Here is a 15,268-nt window from a genome sequence, read left to right as displayed (position 1 = left end):
AATGCATTGCTTTTCAATATGAGACAGATCTGGATTACATTTTGGACAGTTTAGCAAATTGGCTTTTTTTTTTTTTTTAATCCAGAGCTTTGCCACTGTAATACCTGGAGAAGGTGGTTAGATAAGACATGGTGACGTGATAATAGAATGACGTCCCTCTTTATGTCATTTAGGATTAATGGTAGCTTTACAAATACAAAGTCATCAATTCCATATTCAATAATGCCTCTATTATTGAACATGGAAGCTAGAGTTTGAATTGTGGCTAGGCTGTTTTTCACTTCACACTAGCCCATCTTAAATCAGCAACGATGCTGCTGAATCTTGTTTATGGGGGATTTTTTTCTTTTTTGTTTGTATTTTAGATTTTTAACTTATACTGTATTTACTCATAACAAAGTTTACTTTTTTCCACCAGCATCCAAAACAGTAATATTGTCTAAAACCAATATTCTGGGTGGTAACAGATTTACTGGGTTTTGAAAACTGGTCCTGAAAACCACCAAACCTGAATATCTTCCATGCATAAAAGCTTATTTGCATGTTTCAGTTAAAGTCATACTTTAGTTTTAACACAAGTCCTTCTAAATGAATCCACTGTGACATGCATTGGTGTGCAAAATGGGAAAGCAAGGATGCAAAGTCAAAATACATGTCAGCTTCTTGACACAAAAAATGTGAAAAACATGCCAGTCCCAGTCTGAAATATAAAAATCCCACCAAAAATGTGACGGATATAGTTAATGAATAATGTACACGCCAGAGGACAAGGGATTAAAATTAGCTGCAGCTGAGTTTCTGCACGTTACTTCAACACTTGCATTTCCCTTTGAAGTTCATGGATTTATTCTACATGTTCTGTAAGAAGTGTGGTTTGAACTGAAGTGCCGAGAATAATCTTCAAAAAGACTATGAGACACAACAAACACTTGCACGCAAACACACAATTTTACAGCAGAGACAAGATATTTGTTGATGCGGGTAAGTTTTCCTTTTATTGTGTACGTATCACCCTGTGCCACTGTCTTATTATTCCACAGTAAATCTCAGCATTACATCATAAGCATGTACATCCACACGCATGCAAGAAAGGGACAATGGGATGTAACACCTGCCCCTCCTCCACCTCCTGCATAAATCAACCATTTCTGCCTCCTCTTGCTTATCATTCTTCACACATGCACATACGAGTGCATTCATTGCTCGTGGTCAATCAATCTGGAGCTTCTACTTCATGCTGTCATCTGCAGTTAGCGAGGAAGAGTAGGAAAGGAGGGGGAGGAAAGTCAGGAATGGATATCAAAGGAAATATAGTGGAAGAAGAAAATAGGAAGACGGCAACTCTGATATATTGTATCATTGTGGTGTTAATATTCGGGATAGTGCTGGTGTATGTCTATCCATCCATCCATCCATCCATCCATCCATCCATCCATCCAGACAGACAGACAGACAGACAGACAGACAGACAGACAGACAGACAGACAGACAGACAGACAGACAGACAGACAGATAGATAGATAGATAGATAGATAGATAGATAGATAGATAGATAGATAGATAGATAGATAGATAGATAGAGGAAGAATAACATCATATAGCAGTGGTGAAAAGGTGAAAAGTGATAAAGTATTTAAAAGTAATTGATATAATTAAATTAAAGATAGAAATAGCTATTACATTTGAGAATTGCTAAATGTAGGAAACTATTCTCTGATGGAGAATACATGAATTTTAATTCTTGGTGTAAATGAGGTCTTAAAGCCCCTTTGGCACATTTTGCTTTTCACTGCCTTGAAAAACTTGAAAAAAAAATCTGCTAAAGGTTTTCAAAGCTGCTCAGTTTGTAAGTTAATTACTATTTATTACTGAAAAGTTCCAAAAATGCGAGAAAGTCAAGTTAGTTCATTTGAACAGCAAATATGTTGGCCAAAGTCATACAGAGGAAGTATCTGAAACATATTTAAAAATAATAGTAATACATTTTATTTAAAAAAAAAAACCCAATGCAAATATAAGTTAAAACCAATGCATGCACTTTCTTAATTACTTATCCAACTCAGGTAATGGAAGTTGGAGCCTATCCCTGGCCAAATTCCCAGTTCATTGCACAGACAAAGAGACAGGATGCAAACACTTAATCTGACTGTGATTTAGAATCTCAGTCATTTAGAATGACCAGCTAAATGCATGTCTTTGGATTGTGAAAGTGAGTAGCTACAGGAAACAAACTCCACACAGACCCCAGCAGGCCAGTGGATTTCTTTTGTGAGGTGACAGAGCTGCAGTCATTCTTAAATTATTTATAAAAGCTAAAAACAAGAATATTAAAAGCAAATAAAAAATAAAAGAAACAGTTAAAATAACACAGATGGTTATAAAACTAGCAATAAATTGGATAAGTGGAAGAAAAATGTATGTATGTATAGATGGATAGTAGTTATAAATTGACGGATGGCAGAGTTTGTCTCAAGATTCAGACAGGCATGATGCCAAAAAACAGCCAAATTATTTTCTCTTCTAGTTTAACTAGAAACAGCAGACTTACAGGGTGATGCAACGAAGATAAAAAGGAGAGGAAAAATTTACTTCCAAGTACAAACAATCAAAAAAGAGAAAAATAAAAAAATAAGTAAAAAAAAAAAAAGACTGTGGAAAAGGTCAAAAATGTAATTCGGGAGGGGACATTATAAAAGGATTGGTGGCAAGCACATTTATTTTTAGATACCTCGTTGAAACAACTAGGCCAGTTGAAATACTATGTCAGAGCTGATAAGCTTTCTTTTTGGCAGCAATTGTCATAGTGCTGATTCATAAAATACTTCTCAAATGAAAAATGGCTGTATCAATAATACAGCGACTAACAAACGGCAAAAAAAATGCTGATTTTTGAATGTCTTCCTCTTGTTTTGTCTTCCCTTCAGTGCGCTTATATTCTGTGTTCTCTGCTCTTACGGTCTCTTCAGTCTACTTCAGCTGCATTGAAATATTAAGCGAGCCCCATTAAACTCCAGAGTACAGCAGAAACACACCACTCTAAAATTCAGAGACAAGCAGAGCATACAAGCCTGCAAAAGCAGCATAACAGAAAGCTCAGAGCCCAGACTCCCTCCAGGGTGAGCCAGCAGATAGCAGTATGAGTCAATGGATCTGGCTCACTGCCTATTGATCCAAATTGGTGGATCGAGGTCAGGTCAATCCATTTAGGCCCAGCAACTGAGGGGCTGACAGCAGCAGTGCTGATCCTCTTGGGCCTCTGCTGCACAGGAGAGCAAACACAAGAGACCAGCTGGACAGAGCATGCGGGTCAATAGCTACGATCAATGCTAGGTTAAAGATGATCACAGCTAATGTTATGCTATAATCTGAATAGACTGTGGAAATGTGATTCATCATGCTCTGCAGGGACCTGTAGCAGTAACACTTTGGATGAAATGTGAGACTGAACAACCAGACTGAATAGCAGCGCAAAACCAAAGAGGGGCTCATCAATCAAGGTCAGTGTAGAGACAGCGGCTGGATTAAGTTGCTGTGTGTTTAACAGATGCTGAATTTTAAATATATTTCAGAAAAAAGGGAGGAAGCAATAGAATGTAATCTTCATGGTCTTTTATTAGTTTATCTTCTACTTACTTCATGTTTCTTCATATTTAATTCCACTCAGAAAGAAAGTCTTACTTTGTATCCTGAGATATATGCAGGCTGAAAATAAAACAGAACACAGCACCTGGTGGGTTATAAGAGTCCGCTTAGCCTCAAATGCTGCCTGTTTCTCACACGTGTTTGATACTGGGTTTTACTTCAAAACGCCTACATGAACTGTGGCATTCTTCCATGTGCATACTTTCAAGTATAATCCAATACTCTATCTTTCTCTGTGGCACCAGATGATGTAAAGTATTCTTTCTCATTCAAAGTGACGTGCTACTCGCCTCTTTGACTGAGTTTCAGACCCTAGCCTTTTCTAAGGACTGAAAGGAATCGTGTAGAATATGAAATTGAACACTGCTGCGATACGATGGTGTGGGTGGACCAAAGGTCTGTAGTGGAATTTAGAGTCGATAACCCTCCAACAAGCATTAGCATTAGCTTCTGCGCATTGGCTAACCTTGCCTCCGACTGTCCTCGGTTCACATCATGCACTTCAGGCTGCTTATCAGCTTGTGCGCAGGTCTCAGATCTGCGTCTGGGCAGAGGATAAAGGAAAAACTGCTCTATGTTACACCTAACATGGCTGTTGGGAAAGAGGGGAGACGTGGGAAGAGGAAATAACAAGGTAAGGTCTGGTTATCACGGAGCTATGCTGTGGTTTGGCCAGGATAGCGTTCTGCAGAGTAACACACACATTTTTGGTTAAATAGTGTCAGCGGTTCACTTTGCACATCTTATTTTTGTGTTAAGAAACAGCAGAACCTTCAGTTTTTGCCACTTTGTCACAGCTCCGCTCTGCTGACAGCAACATTAGTATGGGAGCCATTTGCACAAGAGACTAGCTTAACTTTCTATTTCCAAGTCTTTTCACGTTGCCACTTTCTCAGAGAGAGGATGGACAAACAGTTGGTTAAAACCCCAGAGGCTGAGAGCAAAGTGCACCATCAAAGTATGTCTGTAAACCTACTGCATTATTGATGATTAATTACACAGAACGCAGACAGGGTGGGCACGTCATGGCTGTCATAACTGAAGTGTCAGCAGTTCTTAACCCTCTCGAGGCAGGCGTTGCCTATTTGCAACAGTTAAAAACTAACAACCTGATTACCCCACATGCATATTTTATGAGTTTTTTTTACCACTCCAGGACTTGGTTGTGCATTAGCAACAAAAAGTTTAATTTGAGCCTGAGAGGGTTAAATTGTGCTGAAATAGGGAAAGTAACATGAATGACAAAAGGCTTTTAAAATAGAAGAGGGCTTTAAAAAAAAATCTGTGGATAAACATTCTGGTCACTGGACTTGGATTTATTGTAGGGGTTGTCTGACTGTCAAACTATTGCTTATATGAACTTACTTGTCAGTTTTTGCTCTGTCATTTGTTATAATCTACATGGCAGTGAGACCAAAAACTCAATAAGAAATTGTTTACTGAGTAACTTTTGCACAGTCGGCACAATCCAACTTGTTTTTGCACTGAGAGGGAACAGACATTACCCTTTTCTAATCCCGCTGAACATTCAATGGCATAAACATTGGACTAATGTATCTAATATCTAAGCTATTAATATGCATTGGGCTGAGTTGAATCCCCTTACAAGGTTTTTGTCCAGATATAATCAACCTTTTAACTTCTCAAATAGATTTGAGGCACACAAAAACTCCTCTCACGCTTCCACATCCACAGCTTTAGGGCATTTTACATTACATTGCTGTTCAACAGCTTTTACCAGCATTTTGTTCATAATTTCTATGAAGTCCACTCCTCTTTAATAACACTCTACAAAGAAGCCAGTGATCCAGTTACTAAGATTTCTTTTTTTCTTATGAAAAGCAGAGTTGACACCCAGCAATATACTGTAGACAGACAACCAGACAGCTATTTCATGTTCAGTAAGAGCAAAGGAAGGCATGGTCTATCTGAAATTACAAATTGTTCCTCATCACAGATGTATCATCTGAACATAATGCGTCCACATCTGAATATCTTGATATTCTCTTTGAAGCTCTTTGAACTGCCAATCAGTGAAGTGCTCGCCGTAGTTCTGCAATATCATTTTCTTTTTTCCCTTTTTTTAAACTTATATCTGTGTTTACTCATCTTGATGTCTTTTTCTTCCTTACTTTGTTCTTTCTTAGTCTTTGTTCTTTTCTAGTCTTCTGCTTTCCTCAGTAGGTGACTAAAAGTATTTTCCAAGACTATTGTCAATTTGTTCTTTGTGTCAGACTAAGAAATTGTCTTGGTTTCTTTTTTTTCTTTTTTTTGGGGGGGGGGGGGGGGTGTCTATCCAATACTCCGTGTTGCATTTAAAACAACAAATGCAGTTTATCAATGAATGACTGCTTTGGGTTAGCTATTCCAGTAGAAAACATCCCACTGTGGCAATATCTGTACCACAGTGTGTTTAAACTATAAAGTTCAGGCCTTTGGTGACAGACCAGGAATTATTTCTTTCAACAGGGTCAATTTTGGTCAGATTTTCAAATAGTCGTGGTGGGAAATTGCTCTAGGGTGAACACTCCATATCAACTACTGTGGGTTAGAAAACGGCCCAAGAAACATCACTCACACATAAAAGGGGTGATGGAACCAAACAGGGTTTCTGACAAGACTACAGGATGAATCCTCTCTTTGCTGTGGATGGCCTAATGAAGCAATTAAAAGCACAACTCTATAAGTGCATGAAAAAAGTCTACATCAATCATTATATCATATCCCGAACCCCCATGCTGATCTTATAACTTCCTAAAACTTCAAAGACTGATAAAGATTTGCAGCGCTTGCATAAGGGCACCAAAAGGGCCAGTTAAAGCAAAGGAAGATGCCTTAAGCTGGTTTGCTAAGTCCTTATCTCTTCTTTTGACTTATCTCCTCTCTATATAAAGAAATGTTTAAACTCTTTGACCTCCAGACAGATTCTATCACCTGAAGCAATAGTTTTTGCTTCCAGCAGAAGTTCTGTCACTTATTAAGTGAATAATGGTTTATTTCACTTATTTAAATTTGCGAAAGTTTTTGTCTGGGGAGTGAACTCCACTGGAACCTTGCTTATTTCCAACTCACGCTCTGTATTCATCCATTAGGGTCAAATCAAGGTTCAGTATCTTGCCCAAGGATATGTTGGAGGAGGGCACAGAGCTCAAACCTCCAACCTTCAGATTAGTAGACACCCCACACTTCCTCCTGAGCATCATCGTTTAGTGGATGATTTTAACGTGGAATGGTATGATGCAAAGGGGGAAATTTTAATATTATTGTTTCAACGTCACTTTGGACTACTGACTTAATGTTGCTCACATTTTATTATTTACTTAAATGCATCCTCAATTTTAGCAGAACAAATAGTTCAGCAAATAATCAGCTGCAGGCATGACCAGTCCAGCCACTAGAGTACCTTTCTCACTCTTTCAAATACTGTCAAAATAAAACAGCCCACTCTTATGGAGTAGAATACACTTTGCTGTTCATCATCATTGATGCTTGAGGTCAGAACAGAAAATTCTGAGGAGATTCCACACAGACTTTTGGATAACGACATTATTGAGGACACTGGCTCAGGAGGTCGTTTGTCTTAAATACCCTCTGAGCTTGAAGGGATTCCTCCAGGTGATGCCTTGCTTCTCTGAGATTTATTGAGGTGGCAGTTTTATAATCCGCAAACGAATGGTGTTGCAATGATGGTGTGTTTGAAAGCTGCTGTTTTCTGAGTGTAGGTTTTTAAAAAATATTCTTTGTCATCAGGAGGCACGCCATCTCAGCAGGGATCAGATTTAGCTAAGCCATTAATGGACCAGCAAATCACCTTCAGAATACACTGCGGTCTACAGGATTGTATTAATTTGTTCTCCCACCTTGCATGTCGTGTACCTCTCCTGCTCATTATTTGCTAGTTCCTTCATTCTGATTTTCTATATACAAATATGAACTACTTTAGTAGCCCAATTAATTTTTATGTATTTCTATAATTATGGACAAGAAGTTTGACAATTTGAGTCTATTCAGTTATAAAATGCATAGTCAGTGAAGCAAGAGGGATGGTGACTTTTTAAATCTTTATTGGTTGTATTTCCTTTTTTCTTTATTTTTTCCCAAAATATAAATAAAATTTCTACATAATACTTCAGACTATTGCAGGATTAAATTGGCACCTGTGATTTTACTGGTCCCTACTAAACTATTCATATGCACTTAAACAGATAGGGCACCTAAACAAAACATAAATAAATTGTTCTGTGTGTTCTGTGCCTTTAAATGTCTTCCTTCCTGATTAGGGAGCTGGCAGCTGCTGATTGGTTCCCATGGTCAAGTGGCTGTTTTAAAAACCCTTTCCAGTAGTTGTCCCTCTGCAGCGACTGACAGCAGCAGCAGACCAGCAGCAGCAGACCTGTCCTTGGCCTCCAAACCCTCTGTGACATTCGCCCTTTGTGTTTCCCACGAATTGCTACATTTTGTCTATACATTTTGTTTCACTTGTAGAATAGCATCTCCCTTTTTGGAATAAGCTGGTTTTGTTTGTTATGTTGGCCTGTGTTCACCCCGGAGTTAAACCTTTCAGTTTGGTAACAATAAAATCACCCTTAACTTGTAAATTGGGTTCTGGGTATGGCTTTGGGGACCAGGGCGGGCTCACCTTCCTTTTAACCCTTATGTTGCGCTCCTATACCCCAAGACCGGGACGTAACACTTAGTGTGACTTGTCCTGACAATCAGAGATAACTACAAATATTACTATATTTGTCTCTCTATGCACCTCTTTTCTGTCTTCTCTTTCCTCTCACCTTTAACTGCTCACAGCTGTTAGCTACCTGCCCCTGAGCCTTGTTCTGGCAAGGCCCATTCCTGCTAGAAGGGGATTTTTCCTCCCCACTATCAGTAAATCGCTGCTTGTAGAAGATTATCTAACTGTTGAGGGTTTTTCAACTCTAATCGAGCACTCTACAAGCCTCACTTGCCCAACCACACACACATTCATACACATGTTTTTTTTTTGTAATCTGCACAGTGCAGGGGTGTGTGACTAATTTTTCAAAGGGGCCACTTGAGAAACTGGAACTTTTGTGTAGGGCCACACCAGTAAGCTAAATTCAGTTCTGCTCAATATTTTATCCCCCTATAAACTGCTACTGGTAAGAGCAGATTAGTAGTTATAATTAAGCAATGGAAATGTGAGATAGACTTGCTAAAAGCACCAACATTTTATCGCCATTTAATCAGTATTCCTAAAAACACAAGTGAACAAAATGTTAATGTGAACCTGACTTTAACGCACTTGTTCAAGCTCAAAACAGACTAAGTTCTGTCACTGTGCAAGTTAAAACAGAAAAAACTACAGATGAAATACTTACACTACAAGCCAAATAGCAATAGCAGTTTGCATAAAGTTAAAAGACAGAAATTCTGCAAAAACAATATCTTATGTTGTAATGCTAAGGGCACCAGAGAGGTGATCGAGACTGAAGATATGCGTCTGGATTTGTTGAACTTTATCACTGCGAATTTTTGTCCTTTGTGAGAGAAAAATAAAAATCCAGCAGTGATATTAACTTTAAACTCTGATTTCCTTCAGTGTCCTCGATCTGTCTTATTAAGATTTGCCTGGAGAGAGAATAAGTCTATCAAACACATCATCGAACTGCTGACCATTTTTTTAAATTTTGTGGGAAAACTCAAAGCTGATCATAACTGTTCCATTCCTGGATGTGTAAAGCTTGGTAAAAAGTTCTTGTTGCTTTTGCAGCTTTGCTATCAAAGTCTGTTTCAGCAACATTTTCATGTATGTTTAGTCTCACAATGGTAATAAAAACTGTAATCCTTAAACACCACAACCTGCTTTCCAGAAAGCAATGACACAGCTTAACCTCTGACCTCAGTAAACAGTCCATGTCGTATTCTGCACTACCAGCATTCTCTTGCACACATGTATGCATGTAAATTTGAAAAGGAAAGAGCAATCACCTTCAAAATAAAAGCAACAAAGCGATTTGTCTGATTCCCTTCATCATCGCATAAAACAGTAAGTGGTCTTAAGGTTATGATTAGCAGCTGAAATGGGACATACATGGTGTATACTTATTTACATCTGAAACCTAATTTTCCGATTTTCTAATTGGCCAGATGTGGCCTGCAGGCCATGCAATGCTCGAGTTGCCCCAGCAGATGCACAGGGGACAACTTCAGGTTTTAAGATCTTGCCCAAGGATACTTCAATATGTACAGTAGTGGAATCATTGATTGAACAACTTACCTTATGACTTGTGGATGGCTCTCTTTACCTCACGAAGCACAGCTGTGATAATCAACAGCTACAGTTGCTGGGCCAATACAACATAAATGTAAAAAAAAGAACGAGAGTTTCCCTCCTGGAGAATTATGACCTGACTGATGTTCATTTTTTTCTATTAAGCGTGTTTCAAGTAGGTCCTTGTTGGGATGTCTGTGAGTGCAGATTGAAAGGTATAGCAATGTGCCTACATTGCTGTGTATACAGGGCAAGAGTCAGAAAACTAATGCTCCTGAAAGCAGACTGGATGAATTATGAAGACAAATCATTCCACTGGTTTAACTACATAAAAAGTGCAAGTGTTATAGTTTTTGACCGAAGACTCTTTGAATAAAACTACACTAAACAGCGAGTGAGTTTGTTTTTAGATAAGGGGGGAAATGCAAAACTATAAATAACAGTATACCCAAGAGTTTTTATGGCAAACATTAAATAAAAAAAACAATAATTTTATCCCGTTTTGTTGTTTGTCGAAAGTGAAAATCGTAACTTACATTACAATTTTTACATATTAACTGGGCAGTCTTTTTTTTTTTTTTATTTAACCTCTATTTATACAGGTCTCTCTTGTAATTGAGACCCAATGTCTCATTCACAAGATAGACCTGTTTCAGACAAACATATTAAAATTACAATAATAATAATTACAAAAATAATAAAAAAAAATACATAAAACAATAAAATAGCAAAATATGTCTAATGTACACAGTCATATTAAAAACAAGTTGCCAGAGATGATTTTGAAGTCTGCAAGTAACATCCTTCTGCAATGTAAAGATGTGCTGGCAGGAATCCAGTTGATAAGTACCTCTAGAAAGAAGCTTTTGGGTTTAAATTTAGTGTTAGCTTATACTTGTAAGTGTAAGCTAATAGTCAACAACAAGGAAATGAACTTCTGCAAACACTTGAGTAGCTGACAGCCCCCTGGAGACGGCAGAAAATTGCTAAGGGATAGTGAGTTGAGCTTCTAGTCTCAAAGTTTATTTACAACTCTAGTGGTGTTGAAACGTGTCAGGGGTCTTTGGGAGCCCTCTTGTACAAAGGGCCTTGAGCGGATATTTAATGGAGCTCTCAATGAAGAGAGGGAAAGAGAGAAAGACAGGATGACATTGTCTCCGTCTGAAGACTCACCTCTTTCTAATTGCCTCAAGTCGTATTGATTACCCAAGACCCCTCACACACCTCTTCTATGTGATCCCTTCACTCTGTGAGAAGGGATCACAGAGCTTACAGACCAGGTTGTTTGCTGTTTTCTGATGTGATTAGCAGTATTGATCAAAGTGTGTGTGTGTGTGTTTATTTGTGTTTGGGGGCACCTTGCGTGTTTGATCACTCAGTAATTGGATGCTAAAAAGATGGAAGGAAAGAAATCTGCTTAATAATATTCATCTGATGATCATGCATCAAACATCAAACTTTCTCTTGCAACAACACCACATATATACCCACACACACCGTTTCCAGAAACCAGCACTTAAGCTGGGCTTCTATCACCCCCTCGTCAGGCCTGGAGGTGTGTTTAAGCGGCAGTTTGAGCCCCTGCACATTACCAGACATCTTACTGTGACACCACACACTCTTACTGCCAGTCATTCTTATTCCCTCGTCTGTCTTTCTGTCCCTAAGGGAAATGAAGATGACTTCATCCCTGTGCAATTAAATGCTCTCATTCTGTCTGGCCCTCTTCTATTTTGTGTATGTGTGTATGTCTGTGTGTGTGTGTTAGTGAAATGGATGAGATGTCAGATCCTGTGCAGACAGTTGGAGTAAGGACTAGACCAGAAAGTGAGCTAATCTCCTTCCATCCCTTCACTGATTGGAAGAACCCTGGACCCCAGCAATAACGCCCACCAATTAGACAGGCCTCCACAGTTGGCAGTTGTATCTGAGTGTAAGTCACCTACTGGACCTTTTGGCTCTCACTTGAGCTTATTGGAGGTTTGGAAATTCACTTTCTAAGTTCTAAGCTGCCCGTGGACTGAAAAACTGTGTATTGAATACCAAAACAAGATTGGTCTCCATGCAATTTAAACTCATGTACTACATACATAACAGTATGTAGTAAATAAAGTTAGTCATGATTATAATGTGTGTATCATTATATCTCTCAAGTTTTTTGTCTGCTGGGTTTTATTTTATCTATTGAACACAATAATTCTCAGCATCCTAGGTGGATTTCTTCTGTATTTTGAATCATTTTTAAATTTTCTTAATGTATCTGCACTGTACAATGTATCCCAAAGTCTGATGCTAAACAGTGCATCACATATTGTATAACCAATTCTAAAAATAGACCACCTCGGTCTGAATGGTATATTGGTGTGAAGCAGGTACAGCTTCCATGCAATAAAATGAAATCATAATCACAATCCCTAAAGAATCGCACCACTTTCAGACACAAGGCTCAGTTTACTTCACATGAGAATCACTATGTAGTCTTCTGACGGTCTGAAGGAACAATAAAAATAACTCTAATGATGTCATCAGGGATTCAGCCTGAAAGTACAAACTTACGATTGGAAAGCTTCTGTTTTTGAACTGGGAATATGGAGCTTTATAAGAAAAGAAAGAAGAAAGATCAAATAATAAACAAGGGTTCAACATGGGCTCAAAATGCCATCCATACCACAAGTTGAGTGCTTGGCTTCAGATGGATACCTAGCTCCGGATAGTTTGAGAACATCAGGAAAATGTTTCCCAGTTTCAATGTGTATTTGTGACAATATGATGCGCATCCAATTTAACTAATTATGTAGCCTCCAGATGAAAACAATCAATCCAATGCACACGTATCAAACACACTGATTGAGAGTTATGCTGACAAAGGCAAAATCAATCAAAGTTTCCAGGCTAACCTCACTGATTCAAGGCACATAACTGGACACCACCATGTTTGCTATGCTTGTGCTGTTAGTGCTTCTTGGAGCATTATAACAGACTTATCTGACAAATATCAAAGCCCGCTGTATGATATACACTGTACAAGAAGTTTGTGTTTAAGTCTTGGTGAGAAAAATTAATTTTATGAGTCTGACACAGACCACTAATAAGCAGATATTTATGTTTTTGCTTTGTGTTGTAAGCTAATAATTTATCACCCCATCCTTTCATCCAAATATGATCCCCTCTGTAAAGGCTCTTTGCTTACATTCAGACAACTGAAGAATTGAGGTTCTAAGGGCATGACTCATACAATATAGGACAAATGTCATAGGCCAACTATGCATAACACCTACATGGGCTGCTCAGCCACAGAAACCCGAGCCATGAAGCTCCCAGTGCACAATTTGTGTGCTGATTATAATACAAGAGGAGGTTTGAAACTATTGTTATGGAGGCATTGTTATTGAGGGCGTTGACTACTTACAGGTGATTATAAAATAAGAGGAAAGAAATTTTACAAAGTGATTGTTGCATAAAATTAGATCCACAGTAGAAAATAGTGAGCTCTTTAAAATGACCCACTGGTTTCCTAGTTATGTGTCTTCATGCTGATGTGCTGAATCTCATTCCAAACATTAGATCACTAGTCAAACTCTGCACAGTGACCTACACCGTGTGTACACACCAAACTAAACCGAAATGAGCACTTCAACTCTACCTGCAAGCTCACAAGCTAGCTAACACAGAATGGCACAAAACAGGTAATTTTATGGTGAAAGTAGACAACTTCAAGAATGCTTTTACAGTCAGTGCTTCTTAACTTAGTGCAAAGAGAGGCCAGTGAATTCATCCACCACTTATATACCTTGCATTTTGAAACCACACAACATAAGAAATATGGAGCCATAAACAGGGAATTTAGTCTTTCAACAAGGTGTAAGCTGATAAGAAGCATGCAGCTTCAACAGGAACAGCAAAAAGTTGTTTCTGTGAGCAAACTCTCAAAGTGATGGAAATGTAAAAAGTTTCATTATAGACTAATTTGTGTGATTTTGTGTCCAGCACATTTAATATCTTTGGGATTAAAATAAACCCATGTCAACAAATTACACTATACTGCTAAAAATATTTGCTTGTCTACCGTCACATGGAACGAGGTCTTCTGGGAAGGCTTTCCACAAGGTTTAGGTGTGTGTTTATGGGGATTTTTGACCATTCTCCCAGAAGTCTATTGTGAGGTTGTGAGGTCAGACACTGATGTTGGACAAGAAGACCTAGCTCGGAGTCTCTCGGAGTCTAATTCATCCCAAAGGTGTTCTGTTAGTCAGGACTGTGCGCAGGCCATTCAAGTTCTTGACTCCAAATTCAGTCATACACGTCCCTATGGGCCTTGCTAGACCTAGCAGTCTGCAAGCCTAGGTGCTTGATTTTATACACCTGTGACATTTATTCAATAATTTGGATGGCTGAGTGATTGCTGAGTGACTGCACAAACATACATATACTATATTTATATATATACGTTATCGTGATCCTAAGTGATTCTTAATCTGACAGCTCTGGATCTTAAATGAATAATTGTTTCAAATGACACATTTTTCACTAGATTTCTCCAATTTCTTACAATCTGGCTGTGCAGGTGTTCATTTAGACCTCCAACTCGTACTATTAACAATGGACAACATAACCGGGGAAAAAAATGCATGCAACTACCGACCTTTTTCTTGTTGGTTGGGCAAATGTAGAAACTTGTCACCACAATGGTTGTTCCTGGCATCAGGTTGAGTTTGGTGTAGGTGGTGCCATAGTCAGAAGACCTAACAAAATTGCAGGCGAAAAACAAGAACAGGTACAAGTTAGTCTGGAAACATTTAAGAGCATTTTTTTCATAGTTTTCCTTTTGCAGTAATCCCATGAGAGGTAGGCAAAGATGCCTGGGAAAGCAGCTGCTTATTCTCTCAAACTGTCCTAAAGGTATTGTATCAGTTCTGTTCACCATATCGCTACTTTGCAGTCTGTGGTCTGAGCCAAGTGACAAATCAGAAACGGCTGGGAAACCTGTCATTGCCACAGTGGTGTAAAAACACCCTTGGGCTAGCGATGAAGTCCTGACCAATCCTTAAATCTGGCAGCTTTAGCAGGAGGTAGGGAGTGCTATGTGCGGTCAAGAGTGATAGTTACAGTAGCTGGATCATTTCTCCAGCCCCGCTCAGACATACCCACAAAGCACAGTGAAAGTGATTGTTTGTGACAGGTTTTGACAAATGATGCAGGTTTCAACTTGACAAAGCTTAAGGGGGCTTAACTCTTTTATGGATAATTAATGTCTTAAATTTCTGTCAGGAAGGAAAAGATAAACAAAACTAATACAGGAGATTTTCCCCTCTACTTTATTATGTAGACAAGGTAAATTAAGGTTTAAGACACTGGTTTGAGTAAACAGAACACAAAACA

At 38.6% G+C, this 15,268-nt stretch overlaps 1 protein-coding gene across 5 annotated transcripts in view; it reads right to left on the bottom strand.

The window, feature by feature from the left end:
* Positions 1-15,268, bottom strand: part of LOC147336236 (VPS10 domain-containing receptor SorCS2-like) — a 358,303-nt gene that overhangs the window by 196,215 nt on the left and 146,820 nt on the right. For all 5 annotated transcript variants that reach the window (XM_086285297.1, XM_086285293.1, XM_086285294.1 and 2 more), the window contains one exon: positions 14,532-14,631. In XM_086285297.1, the coding sequence (XP_086141423.1) occupies positions 14,532-14,631 (100 nt within the window). The remainder of the gene's footprint in view (positions 1-14,531; positions 14,632-15,268) is intronic.

This window comes from Aulonocara sp. 'chitande type north' Nkhata Bay, linkage group LG3, assembly GCF_057382095.1.
Source record: "Aulonocara sp. 'chitande type north' Nkhata Bay isolate Kocher_YH1m ecotype deep benthic linkage group LG3, A_spYH_male_GT1.1, whole genome shotgun sequence".
Lineage (NCBI taxonomy): Eukaryota > Metazoa > Chordata > Actinopteri > Cichliformes > Cichlidae > Aulonocara > Aulonocara sp. 'chitande type north' Nkhata Bay.
The sequence above is the reverse complement of the archived record's forward strand: the minus strand, read 5'-3'. Positions and strand labels throughout refer to the sequence as shown.